The 12957-nt window shown below is 47.6% G+C and overlaps 1 protein-coding gene across 1 annotated transcript in view; it reads left to right on the top strand.

Moving 5' to 3' along the window:
• Nucleotides 1-9176, top strand: part of CTSD (cathepsin D) — a 36015-nt gene extending 26839 nt beyond the window's left edge. The window contains exons 6-9 of the mRNA XM_054028463.1: nucleotides 99-221; nucleotides 1799-1943; nucleotides 4150-4248; nucleotides 5988-9176. Coding sequence (XP_053884438.1) covers nucleotides 99-221; nucleotides 1799-1943; nucleotides 4150-4248; nucleotides 5988-6149 — 529 coding nt within the window. The 3' untranslated portion in view covers nucleotides 6150-9176. The remainder of the gene's footprint in view (nucleotides 1-98; nucleotides 222-1798; nucleotides 1944-4149; nucleotides 4249-5987) is intronic.
• The last annotated feature ends 3781 nt before the right edge of the window (nucleotides 9177-12957 follow it).

Raw genomic sequence — 12957 nt, 5'->3', positions numbered from 1 at the left:
AGTGCACGGGGATCCATTGTGGATGAGCATGCTTGGAGAAGCAGTGTCTCCCTCCCTCCCACTTCAGCTGAATTGATGTTCTGTGTCTTTTCTTTCAGGGACCCATCAGCTCAGCCTGGAGGGGAGCTGCTGCTGGGAGGGACTGACCCCAAGTATTATACCGGAGACTTCAACTGGGTGAATGTCACACGCAAGGCATACTGGCAGGTCAAAATGGATGAGTGAGTTCCACCTTCCTTTCTGCGTGCGCGCTCTCTCTCTCTCTCTCTCTCTCTCACACCCATGTATTCGAGGGCAGAATTTATCCCATTGTCTTCCGCCTCTCCCCACTTCCCAGGGACTAACTGGCTAGGCGTGAAGGGTCCTGTCCAGACGTGTGTATATCCCATTGTTTTCATTCAGACCTGCTCTGTGCTGGGCACAAGCCACCAGTGCAAACGCTTATAAGCTGCAGCTTATGCTAGCTTCAAGCAGGAGTAAACCCACCAAATCATGGCTTCTGGCAGCTTTGCCTATCTCCCCTCAGGGCCTCGCTACACCAATTGCTATCGTTCCCAGTAGGGATGAAACCCCAGAGTTGCTTGTATGTAAGGGCTGAATGGGGCTCAGAGAATTCAGCACTTGATGGAAGGGGCCCTCTTCTTATAGGCACGCAGTAGTAAGCACTCTGCATTGCTCGGGGAAGTGAGGGGGAGGGACTGAGCCTGGTTGCGTGGTCCGAGCAGAGGGCTGTTAGCCAGGAAACCTGGACTTCTATTCCAAGCTCTAGACCAAGTCTACACTACACAGGTTTGTTGGTGGAGCTTTGTCAGTCAGGGGTGTGGAAAGAGCCACAGCTGACATAGCCGTGCCTGCAAAACTTCCCCTCTCCCGCCCCCCCCCCCCCCCCATTTCCTCCCCCTCAGCGTAGATGCAGTGATAGTGACAGAAGAGGGCATCTCTCAGCATAGCTATGTCATATGGGGAAGTGCTGTTACTATGCCAACATGAGTTTTTCTGTTGGCATAGTGCTGTGTCTACACGAGGGGCCTCTGCTGGTATAGCTACATAGGCAAAGCTTCTGTAGTAAAGGCACTCTACATGGTCCTGTCTACATCTAAGGATCTCCAAGTGCCTCCCACCCTTCCCTGGCACATGGGCCAAGTATCATTATCCCCAAGTTATTTAATGTTTGCAAAGTGCATTGAGACCCTTGACTGGAAGGTTTTATAACAGTGCAGAGTATTGGGATACTTAACATCAGCAAAGGCCAAACCAGACCCTAATAGACTTCCTTTGAAGTGGGAAATGTTACACAACCCTTTTAACCTTTTGCCATCCATGGTGGTACATACTGCTGCATAAACCACTGTGGAAACAGATTCAGATATCTGCAGGGGAAGTGCCAAAGTACATACAGGTTTGTGTCATCATCCTGGGTAACGCATCCTGATAACAGGTTTAGCATGTCAGCTAGCTGTGGGATACCAGGCAGAAACGAAAGAAATTTGCTGGCCCTGCTGCAGCAAAGTATGTATAACCTCAATCACATGAGTGCTCTCATTGAAGTTGATGGGACTATTCACTTAAAGTGAGGTATTTGCTCAAGTGCTTTGCTGGATCAAGACCTAGGTATTTCCATACTTCAGCATATTCTGGGAGTTTTAACTATTAATTCCCTACTCCAGTTTGCCAGTATTTTTATACTGTTCTGTTAAGGTTTTTTTTCCCCCCTGTTTAAGTAACTGATTCATATTTGCAACCTGAACTGCAACTCACAAAGGGCTTTTATTATCTGGGAATCTTCTTTTTCACATAGACTGGATGTTGCCAATGGCCTGACCCTGTGCAAAGGGGGCTGTGAAGCTATTGTGGACACAGGAACCTCGCTCATTACAGGGCCAACGAAGGAGGTGAAGGCGCTGCAGGCTGCCATCGGGGCTAAGCCGCTCATCAAAGGACAGGTAAACCCGGGCAGAGAAACTGGGTGGTGAACTGGAAACTTGGGGGGGGGAGAGCGAGTATTCCAAAAGACTGGTGCCCCCACCCCTTGGAATCTCTACACTGGCTTCCCCTCTTCAGACAGCTTAATATCAAGCTTCTCCTTACTTTGCAGATTTCTTATTCTGTCCCTCCTTGCATCTCTGCCCATCTTTCCTCCTACAGCCCCTTCCCACTCTGAGCTCTGCCCAAGCCTCTCTTGGGGGGGGATTCCTTTTCTCCTTCTCCTGATTAATATGACCCAAATCCCCTCCCTCTCCTCGCCCATGGCTCCTGAAACCCAATGGTAGTGTTCCATCAGCACTTAAGTCTTTGTCTGTCCTGCGTCACGCCCGCTTGTGCCTCTAGACTGCGAGCTCCTTGGGGCAGGGACCTGCTGTTTCTTTGGCACGGTGAGCCGGGTGCTGTATGCTTTACAGCCCCATACAGAGAATTAAGGGCAGCAGCCTGGGAGAGGGAGGGACACACGCTGCCCTTCCCTATCCTGAACTGCAGCTAGTGAGCTTGGATTCTCTCCTGCTTTGGAAACTGACCTTCTGTGGGAGGAGCAAGTTGTCATGGAGAAATCCCAGCCCCCTGAACCGTGATTGTGCCAGTTCTGGATAAACTAAGAGCGAAGGAGCCAGTGAGGAAATGGACTGGAGTTTAATAGTCTCCCATGCTGTTTCTTGGCCAGCTGGGACAAGAATTAAGGCCTGATCCCATTGACTTCAGTAGGCTTTGGCTCAGACCCTGTATCTCCTCCTTGTAGCAGTGGGGGAAGGGGCGGGGGGTAAATTCACATTTGAAAGCACTTGCACAAAAGTCCTACAGGATTTAATAGACAATGAGAATCTTCCCATGGGTGTTTTCACCATCCTATAGAACCTAATAGAGAATCAAGTCCCCAGTCTAGGATTCTGTTAATAAATGTCCTATGAGGGATCTCCTCTAAGAAGTTCTGTAGGATTTTAGAATAATGTATATAGAGCACTATTTGATTCAGCCTTATTAACTTCTGCAGGGATAAGGGTGCCTGTAATGTAGTGACATTCGTTCTGGACCTGGCTGTCTCCAGGCCCCATCAACACCACTGAGAGGATTTATTTATAATTAGATGGATTGCACCTATCCAGAGTCCCTAGGGTTTTTTGTTCAACACCCTCTATTTCTATTGCAGTAGCAGCTAGAAGGCCCTATCCCTACTGTGCTAGAGGCTGTACAAATGCCTAATGAAGAGACATTCCCTGCCCCAAAGCATTTACAATCTCAGTAATATGACTTGCCAAACAGCGGTTGAAAGCATCTTCCCCGGTGCTAGAACAGAACCAGCCCCCATAAGCCCAGCTGTCCTAGGCAGGATGTAAGAATATAGTGTTACAAGCCCTTGTATGTCTGGGGAGATTTCTCAATGCAACAAACACTTGCCCATTACATACCCCAGCATAGCCTGTAACAAGCCCCACTGACAAAACTGGGTCTGTGGAGAGCAACTTGGGGCCTGGCTGGCCAAGGGATTGAAGGACTTGAAGCCCTGTATTTGTGCCCCTACTCCTGCTTTGCATCCAGTATTTTGTGCTTTTATTCATTAGTTCAGCAGCTCCTAGGGGCCCCATTGTGCATAAGCGCTACATGTGCACTTAGTAAAATAGTCTGTGCCCCAAAGAGCTCTGATTGTGGGGGTTTCAAAGGAGCCCAATGGCATTATATTCCCATTTCCAATTTCATCGGAATTCGAGATGCCACAGACAAAGGTTGGGAGGAGAGCCCGGCAGGGTGATGCAGTGACTTGCCACAAGTCTCTCACCGCAGATCCGTGGCAGAGCTGGGAGCAGAACTGAGGTCTTCTGACTCTCAGTCCAGCGTGCTACCCACAGGACCACACCGCCTCTTGAGCTAGTCCTCCCACTGGCTGTCTGAAACTCTGTGCACTGAACTGCGCTGAGCCCTTCTGATCGTAAGGGGCAAAGAACCCATTAGGATTCGATTTAAGGCTAGAGGATACTAATTACCATAGGCTGCCTCCTTTCCTTTCCTTTTTTTTCCTTAACCCGCAGAAGGCTGTTGTCTGAGCACAGGAGAGGCCTAGCCATCTCCCATAGCGACCCCCTTTTCCTTAAGCCTGCCAACCAGCAGCTTTTCTGTGCCCAGGGGGTCTCATGCTTCAGTGTGCTGCTGCTTTCTTTTCAGTACGTGATCCCCTGCGATAAAGTGTCGTCCCTTCCCGTCGTCACTCTCATACTAGGAGGAAAGCCCTATGAGCTCACCGGAGAACAGTACATCTTCAAGGTGAGTCCAGAGCAGCTCCTACCCAGCTCCCTTTCCTATGCTAGCTCTTCTCACCTAAACGTAGGAGGCAGGGTTGTTGTGGTGAAATCCTGGCCCCTCGGAAGTCAGTGGTAGCCTTACCACCTCAGTAGAGCGGGGGTTTCACCCCAATCCCCACGTGAGTCCTGCCAGGATAGTGCCTGTTCACTGCTGCAAGGTTAGCTGCTTGCCAGTCCTATCTGAGTCCGCGTCATAACCTCTTCTAGTCAAGAGAGCAGGCAAGTCTCCAAAGCAGGATATGTGGAGCAGGATCAGCCCAGAGCTTCAATCACAGGGTCTGACTCTCACCTCACTCACTCTGGTCTAAATCAGAAGTAACTCTGCAGAGAGTTAGACCTGTGTGTGTAAGGTCAGAATTGGTTTCATGCACTACAGTTCCAGATGGGACCCCTGCGTGCCAGACTCAGGGAGAAACATGAGTCTGAAGAATCAGGATGTTGTCATGCAGATTTCAGCTGCTGGGTCTGTAGAGAGCAGTGGAGACCTCCACTGGTTTGTTGCAGTAATAGGAGACGGCTAAGGCCTTGTCTACACTTGCAAGTTAGAGCACATTAAATCAGCCCTGGGCACCCTAACTCCTGAGATGTCCACACTGGCAAGGCACTTAGAGAGCCTGGACTCCACAGCTGGAGCGCTCCTGGTAATCCACCTCCACAAGAAGCATAGAGCTTTCTGCACCCGGACTGAAGTGCTGGGGTGTCAGTGTGAATGACTGTTGCATTACTGTGCTGTGATTGGCCTCTGGAAACATCCCATAATCCCTTGAAGTCAAGTGGCCACTCTCGTCATTGTTTTGAACTCGGCTGCAGGCATGCGGCTATCCCCTTTCAAAGCTCCGTTTCTTACAGCCGACATGCTTATCTGTTCCGGGATAAAGCAACCATTACTGTGGAATGCGCCTACTGCAGAGGCAGGCATTTGTGCATGTGTGAGAGAGAGGTGGGGGATGGGGGCTGATGTTGGGGTTTCCCCTTCCCCCTGCCGCTGTCTGAACTTACCAGACAGCATGCTGACACACACTCTGCCCCCCAAAACACAGTCTCTCCCTCTACATACACACAACACACTCCCTGTCACACTCCACCCCTATCCCCCCATTTGAAATGCAGCTGGCAATCTATTAGGATGCCCTGGAACAAAGTTATTGGGAGACCTGCATCATGTGACACTGTGCCTGCCCCATTAGGCATCGCAAACCCTTTCCAAAGAACGCTGCAGCCACTTGCACACTGGGATAGTTACCACAATGCACTGCTTTCTGTGGCGTTGCAAGAGCTGCTAATGTGGACATGCTCCACAGTCACAAGGAGCACAGTGTGAACACACGGCAGTGCTTTCGCTGCTGCTGTCTCTGAGGGCTGGTTTAACTCCTGGTGCTCTACATCTGCAAGTGTAGACGTAGCCTGAGTAAAGCCATCAGCTCCTGCAGTGGATGAAACTAGTGAGGCAGGGTGAGCAATAATGGACAGGACATCATGTGACTCTTTCAATACCTCTTCTACTATTGTTGTCCATCTGCCACTGGGTTTGGAGCGCTCAGGGCCAGTCCCTGTCATGATAGATGATGATGATCACGGTTAATACCTCATACCACGTAGAGTCAGTTCCACCAATTGGTGCCCTAGAGCCGAGCTTGTGGGAGGGCGGGGGAAGGGATGAAAGACTCGTCCTTCTACTGACCTTCTCACTCTTTCCTGTAGATTTCTGTACAGGGAGAGACCATCTGCCTGAGTGGATTTTCAGCCCTGGACATCCCACCTCCCGGGGGCCCACTGTGGATCCTGGGAGATGTGTTCATTGGCCCCTACTACACAGTGTTTGACCGTGATAATGACTCTGTTGGCTTTGCCAAGTGTGTCTGAGCGCCTGCCCCACCACCCCTGCCACACACGCACTGTAGAGAGTGAGTCCCAGGATTAAGAAGCAAATGAGGAAATAAAAGAAATGGAAATAGATTTAAAATTAAAAAGGAAGCAATATTAGTGCCCTCTTAATGACCCTTTGCCATCTCTTGAATAAGTGATAATCAGAGAGCTCTAGCGGATCATTCAATCTAGAGCAGCCCCCGCCTTGTTAGATCTTCCAGCTCCATTTTAAATATTAGCAAATTAAGTCATGACTCCAAGCACTCGTCTCGCAAATAGGAGAGCTAGCTCATGAGATCCATGTGATGATTCCACTCCTCCTGCAGAGAACCTACATTGGTAATGGTCATTAGATTCACTGTTATACTGGGAGGGGATGAGGGGGTTATATATGTACATGCAGAAAACTTTCTCCTTATTCCTCTTCTCTAACCAATGACAGGGTGGGGAAGCTTAGTCTGGTGGCTCTCAATGTGCTTCCTTGTGAGACTGATTTCTTTTGTGGAGCTGAGGAGGGTGATCGAGAGATTGCCGCATGAGCCATCTCTTAAAATACACCAGGGAAGGCTTAGGATCAAAACACAGTAGCCGAGTTTCTTGTGTTGTGGCAGCACAATGGGAGCACTTGGTGTGGTGTGACCATCTCTATTGACGTGTCTCACTGGGCAGGGATGACAATAGGGGCTCCAGCCAGTAGAACCCTCAGGGAGCAGAAACGGGAAGGGGACCGTGGTAGGATTTGATAATGGTCTTTGAGTTCATGTCCACAATGGTCCACCTTTACACTTAAGGCTGAGCAAACCAGTTCAGATAAAATAAGAGATAACCCAAACTTCTTAGGTTTGAAATAGTTTTGTTGGTTGGGGTTTTTTTCTTAAAGTTCTACAGTTTGGGAAAATTTGTCAAGAGCTATTGAGCTGAGAGCTAATTTTTGTTTGTTTGTTTGTTTGTTTTTTTAAAGCATTTAAGTTACCTAGAAGCCCTAGGTCCCACTGACAGTCAATGGGGCTTAGGTGCTTTCAAGTCACTTAGCTGCTTTTGAAGATTTTACTCGTGGTATTTTTGATCTGATCAAACCAGAGACTATTAGCAGTCAGACAGGAGACTTGCAAGACTTCCAGATCAAAGAGGTTTGGGGAAGCATCTCAAGTTCCAGGTGCTTCTCTTTACCAAACCTCTGAGCCTTTGGAAGCCAATTCATCTCTACTCTACACTCCCTATTCCGAACCCTAGCTTACTTTTCTTATTCAAAACCAGGTAAATGCACACCGTGCTATACAAATATAGAGTGAGGCGCATTGCCTGCTCTGGAGAGCTTACAGTCAATGGTCATGCGCACAGACCCACACTCTCCCAGGCAAGAGCCAGCAACTACGTATGCAAAACTGTTCACCCTGTTGGGCCCTTACACAAGACAAACATGGGGCAGCAGTACAGGGGAGGGATTGCAAGTAGCGATTGGTGGACAGACGGGGGATAAAGTGGTTTTTAAGTAGGGTGTTGAGGAAGTGGGAGAGAGTGAGCTTGGTAGAGTTATCAAGGCTTTGAGCCAAAGCCCACTGAAGTGAACAGAGACACTCCCGTGGGCTTTGGCTTGGGCCCCCAAGTGTATAATGCAGCACGAGCGATGGCACAACACGGAGGGTGAAAAAGAAAAGTCAAAGATGCAGATCGTGCCCTGGTGTGAGCCAGCGTAACACCAACAGTAGCAGTAAGGTGAGAGGAGTGGGAGTAATGTATGCATGAAATAGGAGCCCACTGAAGTCAATTGGAATTTTGCCACTGACTTTAGTGGAGCCAGGATTTTGCCAGGCAGTGAGAGCAGTAATGTGCCTGGGGGCATATAGGAGGCCAGTCACACTAGGGAGCATACACACTTTTCCCCAGGCCCAAGCCAACATTGAACGTGCCGTCGGGGGAGAGAAAAGGACTGCCAATTAATCTGGATGTTCAGGGAGAATGGGGCGGAGAGGAGCTAAAACAAGTCACATCACATCACATCAGCCTGCTGAGCGCCACCCTTTTCCAGTCCATTGCACCTGTGAGGAGTTTGCTAACGTTGACTCGGGCTTTAATAACAACCTCTGCTGCTCAGACTGGGCTGGGTTTCGTTTGTGCGTACTTAATGCTTACAATCATTACTCTTACTCAGGCCCCTGGAAGGGGCTGCCTGAGGCAGCTGTGACTGGTGTGAATGTAGGCGCTCTAATAGACGCGTCGGTCTGCACAGCCCCAGGAATGATAAATACGCTGTTCCCACCGTAGCCTGCTGTCTGTGCCCACTCTTCAGCTGCTGCCTCGGATTGGAAGCTGAAGGCATCTGTTACAGCCTAAAGACCTAGCTGGAGAACAATGGTGTATTCCCAAAACCCATCAAACACAGATACTCAGCTGCCCTCCAGAGAGTCCCATTTGCAAATTGATCAAGTGCCCAGAGCTCTTTAAAGTTTTGCTAAATTTTTTCTCAGCTGAAGAATTTATCCCATACAGTGACTTAAACATAGAACTTTTCTTAGATGCCCATTACTTAGATTTGGTGGAAGGTAAAACTCTAGCAGGGAATTGACTGTAAGCTTAGATTTTATTAAGGATCTATTTTTAACCCCTTCCAAAACAGGCACAGGATATTCTATGAAGGAGCCATTGTACAGTAATTGCTGTTAAACATATACTGCCCTATATTGTACATTCTGTAGCATCTCACTGGTAACACGGGGCCAATTTCTGTCGTCAGACATGCAGGACGTTTATATCTGAGGGAAGAATTTGGTCCATAGTGATGCCCTAAAAGACACATCTCATGACAGGCTGGGGGAGCGGTTTATTTGACGTAACACATTTGCAATGCAAAGATTGTGCTGCTTCTGAAATCAGACTCTTCCCCTTGTTGTTTTACTTGTGTTTTTCAAACAGAGCTTGAAATACTGTTTGACTTTCTTTCCTGGGCAATCTGATTTGCTGTCAGAATTACTGTCTCTCATTTTATTATAGAAAATTGAAATGAAAACATCTTTTCTCCCCTTACCTTGTGGCTGTTTTCTTTTGAGTAGTTTGGAATTGCCAAGGTGTAGTGAACACTTCACTTAGGTCAGGCATTACGTTAAGAGGTGGGGGGAAAGCAGGAAGAGTGGAGGACCTGGTGAACTTAAAATCACTTCAGGGTTGAAATTGGGAGTGGGGGAAGAGGATACATATTCTCCCAAGCTCCACCCACAAGCCAAGCTCCGCCTCCTTGAGCTGTGAAAAGGAAACACTGCTCACAGTACATTGTTACATATGTTCAAAATATGCTCAGGTGGGCTTCTTCGGGTAGGCTCCCCACGCTGGGGTTTGAATGTCCCACTGGGCTCTTCAGGAGTGGCTCCCCGTGAATGGTGCTCGGAGGCCCGCCTGGGCTTCGCTCTTCCCCTCTGGCCTTCTAGTTCCACAGGTCAGATTTGGAGTGAGAAGTGGGGCAGAGGAAGCTGTGATAGCTCCACTTGTGGCACTGCTATGAAATGTCAGAGCAGATTGGGCAGAGCATAGCAATGGGCTCCTTACTCGCCTTTCTTACAGAGGTTCAAGCCGTAGTGAACTATTTAACACTGTTGACATTTACATTATCTTCACTGGTAATCTGAGGTAACATGCCTTTGAGATACATGGGCCAGTTCACATCTCTCAGACCTATTGGTTCAGGCTCTCTGCAAACAGAGGCAGGCAGAACTGTGTCAGTTACAGAAGGTTTACCTCTCAGCCATTAGGGATAGAAGCATACTGTCCTGTATTTTTAAATTATTAAAATGTTAGGTTGAGATTCTGTAAAACAATATGCTACCCCCCCTATCACTGACCCAGTGCAACCTAGCCCAATTGGAGCTCTGAAACCAACCCAGCAGGCACTGTTCTCCTCGATGTAGTGCCTGCTCTAATTTATATAATCTCCTAATGACCATTATAACACTAACTCCTAGCTTTTATCATCAGTAGATCTCTCAGTGCTTTGCAAAGGAAGGCAGTGTGGTTATTTCCATTTTACAGATGGGGAAACTGAGGCACAGAGTGGCAATGGGCCTTGCTGAAGGTCACCCACCAGGCCAGTAGTAGAGCTGGGAACAGAACTGCCATCATCCAGTTCTTGAACCTCTCGTCCACATAACAGTCAAGAGGAAGGGAATGCCCAGCCACTCCCACTGTGTGGTCCTCAGGAAGGTGGCAGTGCAGCAAATATTACACAAACACTATGCAATGAAGGAGCCACCTACCATAAAATAATCCTCTCGTGACCAGCTGTACCAGCGTTAGTACCTCTTTGTGTTGGAGATATGGCCTAAAGCAGACCCATACAGACACACACCCCCAAATGGCCACAGATCAGAGCCCAAGTTTATAATCCTGGCTCTATCAATGAAGCACTGTATGCCTATGGATACGTCACACACCAATGTCTTTGTGCCTCAGTTGAAGGATGTATAAAATGGGGATGACACTAAAGGATTCAGATCTAGGAAGAGCACAATTCATTTTTTTCAACTTCATAAAAGAATCCAACTTATGTTCTGAGCCTCTTTCCCATATTATTACTTTTTGTATTATGGTAATACCTAAAAACCCCAACCAAAAATGAAGCTCTCTGTGCTAGGTGCTGTACAAACACAATAAGAGTCAATCTCTACCCTGAAGATTCTACTATCTAAACAGCCAAGACAGACAAAGCAAAGTATTATCCTCATTTTACAGATGAGGAATTGAGGTACAAAGAGATGAAGTGACTTGGCGAAAGTCACACAGGAAGGCTGTGTGCCTTAACCACAAAACCAACTTTTTCCCTAAATTAACATCTATTACTATGAAAGGAGTCCCCATAAATACCTATCAAATACCCGATTCTCAGCCAAGGAAAAAAGATGTAATCAATTGCCAAATGTTTATTAATATAAATATGAGGGCAAGGTACCTGCCTCAAAAAACTTTTAAAGCCCTAATCCTGCAAAGAGCTCCTCAGGTGAACCCATGCAGAACTGGGGCCAACGCAGTTACATTTTGGAGAAAAGATGGAAGCAAGTGACAGAAGTGATGTTAATATGCCTTATTGGGTCCATGGTTTCGGTTTGAGCTTCTATTGGTCACCCCCTACTTAGTTAACATTAAGGGGAGAACTAGGATTGCTAGGCCTTGTTGAAGAAAATAACTCACCCGAAAAGGGACTGTCTGGCAGGTACTTTAAGAATAGGCCCAAAAATTAAGTTGGAAAAAAAAAATTGTAAACAAAACCTAGCGCTACTAGAAATGGTTTCCTGATCTTTTTAACCTTTGATGAACCTGATTTCTTGTTTGGATTCAGAACGTCTCTGCAGTGTTGGCAATGGCAACCCAAACTCTGCTGCATTGGGCAAGTGCATGACAACTAAATTACAAAACTAGCTATAAGCAAGGTTGGAACTGACTAAAGCCCTAGGATGACCAGATGTCCCGATTTTATAGGGACAGTCCCAATTTGGGGGTCTTTTTCTTATATAGGCTCCTATTACCCCTCACCCCTGTCCTGATTTTTCACACTTGCCCTCTGGTCACCCTATAAAGCCCTGATCTGTTGGGGATTAGTACAGGCACTAGAGCCCGTTTGTGTGGATCTAATTGCAGAACTGGGTCCTAAATTCATTTCAGAGCCTAAGTGGCGAGAAATGCAAAAAATAAACGCACAGTGAAGGAAATGGGGAATTAGATTTATTTTATTTTTATGGGGGATTGGTTTATTTGCTTGATTGGGCGGGTGGGTGGGTGGTTTTAATAATTTCTAGTATCATTAGTGACAAAGGGAGTGATGTTTGACTTTTGAAATGGGATTGTCAAGCTGGTGGCGCCCTTTGCTACAAAAGAGCTTGTAAACACTTTGAGGTACGGACTGTCTGTTTGTACAGTGCTTTGCCCAATGCGGGCCTGGGCCGGGGACGCCAACGCAGTCCCACAACACAAATAACAATAATTGATTAAAAAAGGCTGAGTCAGTAAAAAACAACCTAGCCACTTAGCACAGCTCCTCCTTTTCCCTTTTTTCTGCCCAGCTCATCTTTACCCCTAGATGCCACAGTGCATACAAGCTAACAGGCTCCATTTGGTGGCCACTAGGGTGACCAGACAGCAAGTGTGAAAAATCAGGACAGGGGATAGGGGGCAATAGGAGCCTATATAAGAAAAAGACCCCAAAATCGGGACTGTCCCTATAAAATTGGGACATCTGGTCACCCTAGTGGCCACTGGGTTTTTTCAGCTGTCCTCTGATCACGCTGTTTATTCCAGTATCAGAGGGGGTAGCCGTGTTAGTCTGTATCCACAAAAACAACCGCGGAGTCCGGTGGCACCTTATAAATCTGTTAGTCTTTAAGGTGCCACCGCCTCCTTGTTGCTGTTTATTCCAGGCAGCTGGGCGTGAAAACACAGGTTTTCCCCACACGCAGTTTGCTCATATTGCCACTAGGAGATGCTGTTTTCACTGCTGTGGCCACCAGAGGCTAGCAGTCATTACTGTTTCCTTGTTGGCTTTACTGCTCTCTGCTCTGAGTGCTTTCTGCATCCCCAGTAGCCAGAGGGGTTTCAGCTCCCTTCAGGGAAGTGGGAAAGGGCAGAGAAGGAAGGGGAAGAGTGACCCAAGACAGGAAAGGAAGAGGGGGGCACAGCTGGCTGAGGGAGAGGGAAAGGGGAGTCACAACAATGGTCTGATTTTCAAAGGTGCTGAGCTCCCACTGACATCCCATTTTCAGTCCCTCTGAAAATAGGCAAAAAGAACAAGAGTACTTGTGGCACCTTAGAGACTAACAAATTTATT

Source organism: Malaclemys terrapin, chromosome 4 (genome assembly GCF_027887155.1).
Source record: "Malaclemys terrapin pileata isolate rMalTer1 chromosome 4, rMalTer1.hap1, whole genome shotgun sequence".
In the NCBI taxonomy this organism is placed as follows: Eukaryota; Metazoa; Chordata; order Testudines; family Emydidae; genus Malaclemys; species Malaclemys terrapin.
The sequence above is the reverse complement of the archived record's forward strand: the minus strand, read 5'-3'. Positions and strand labels throughout refer to the sequence as shown.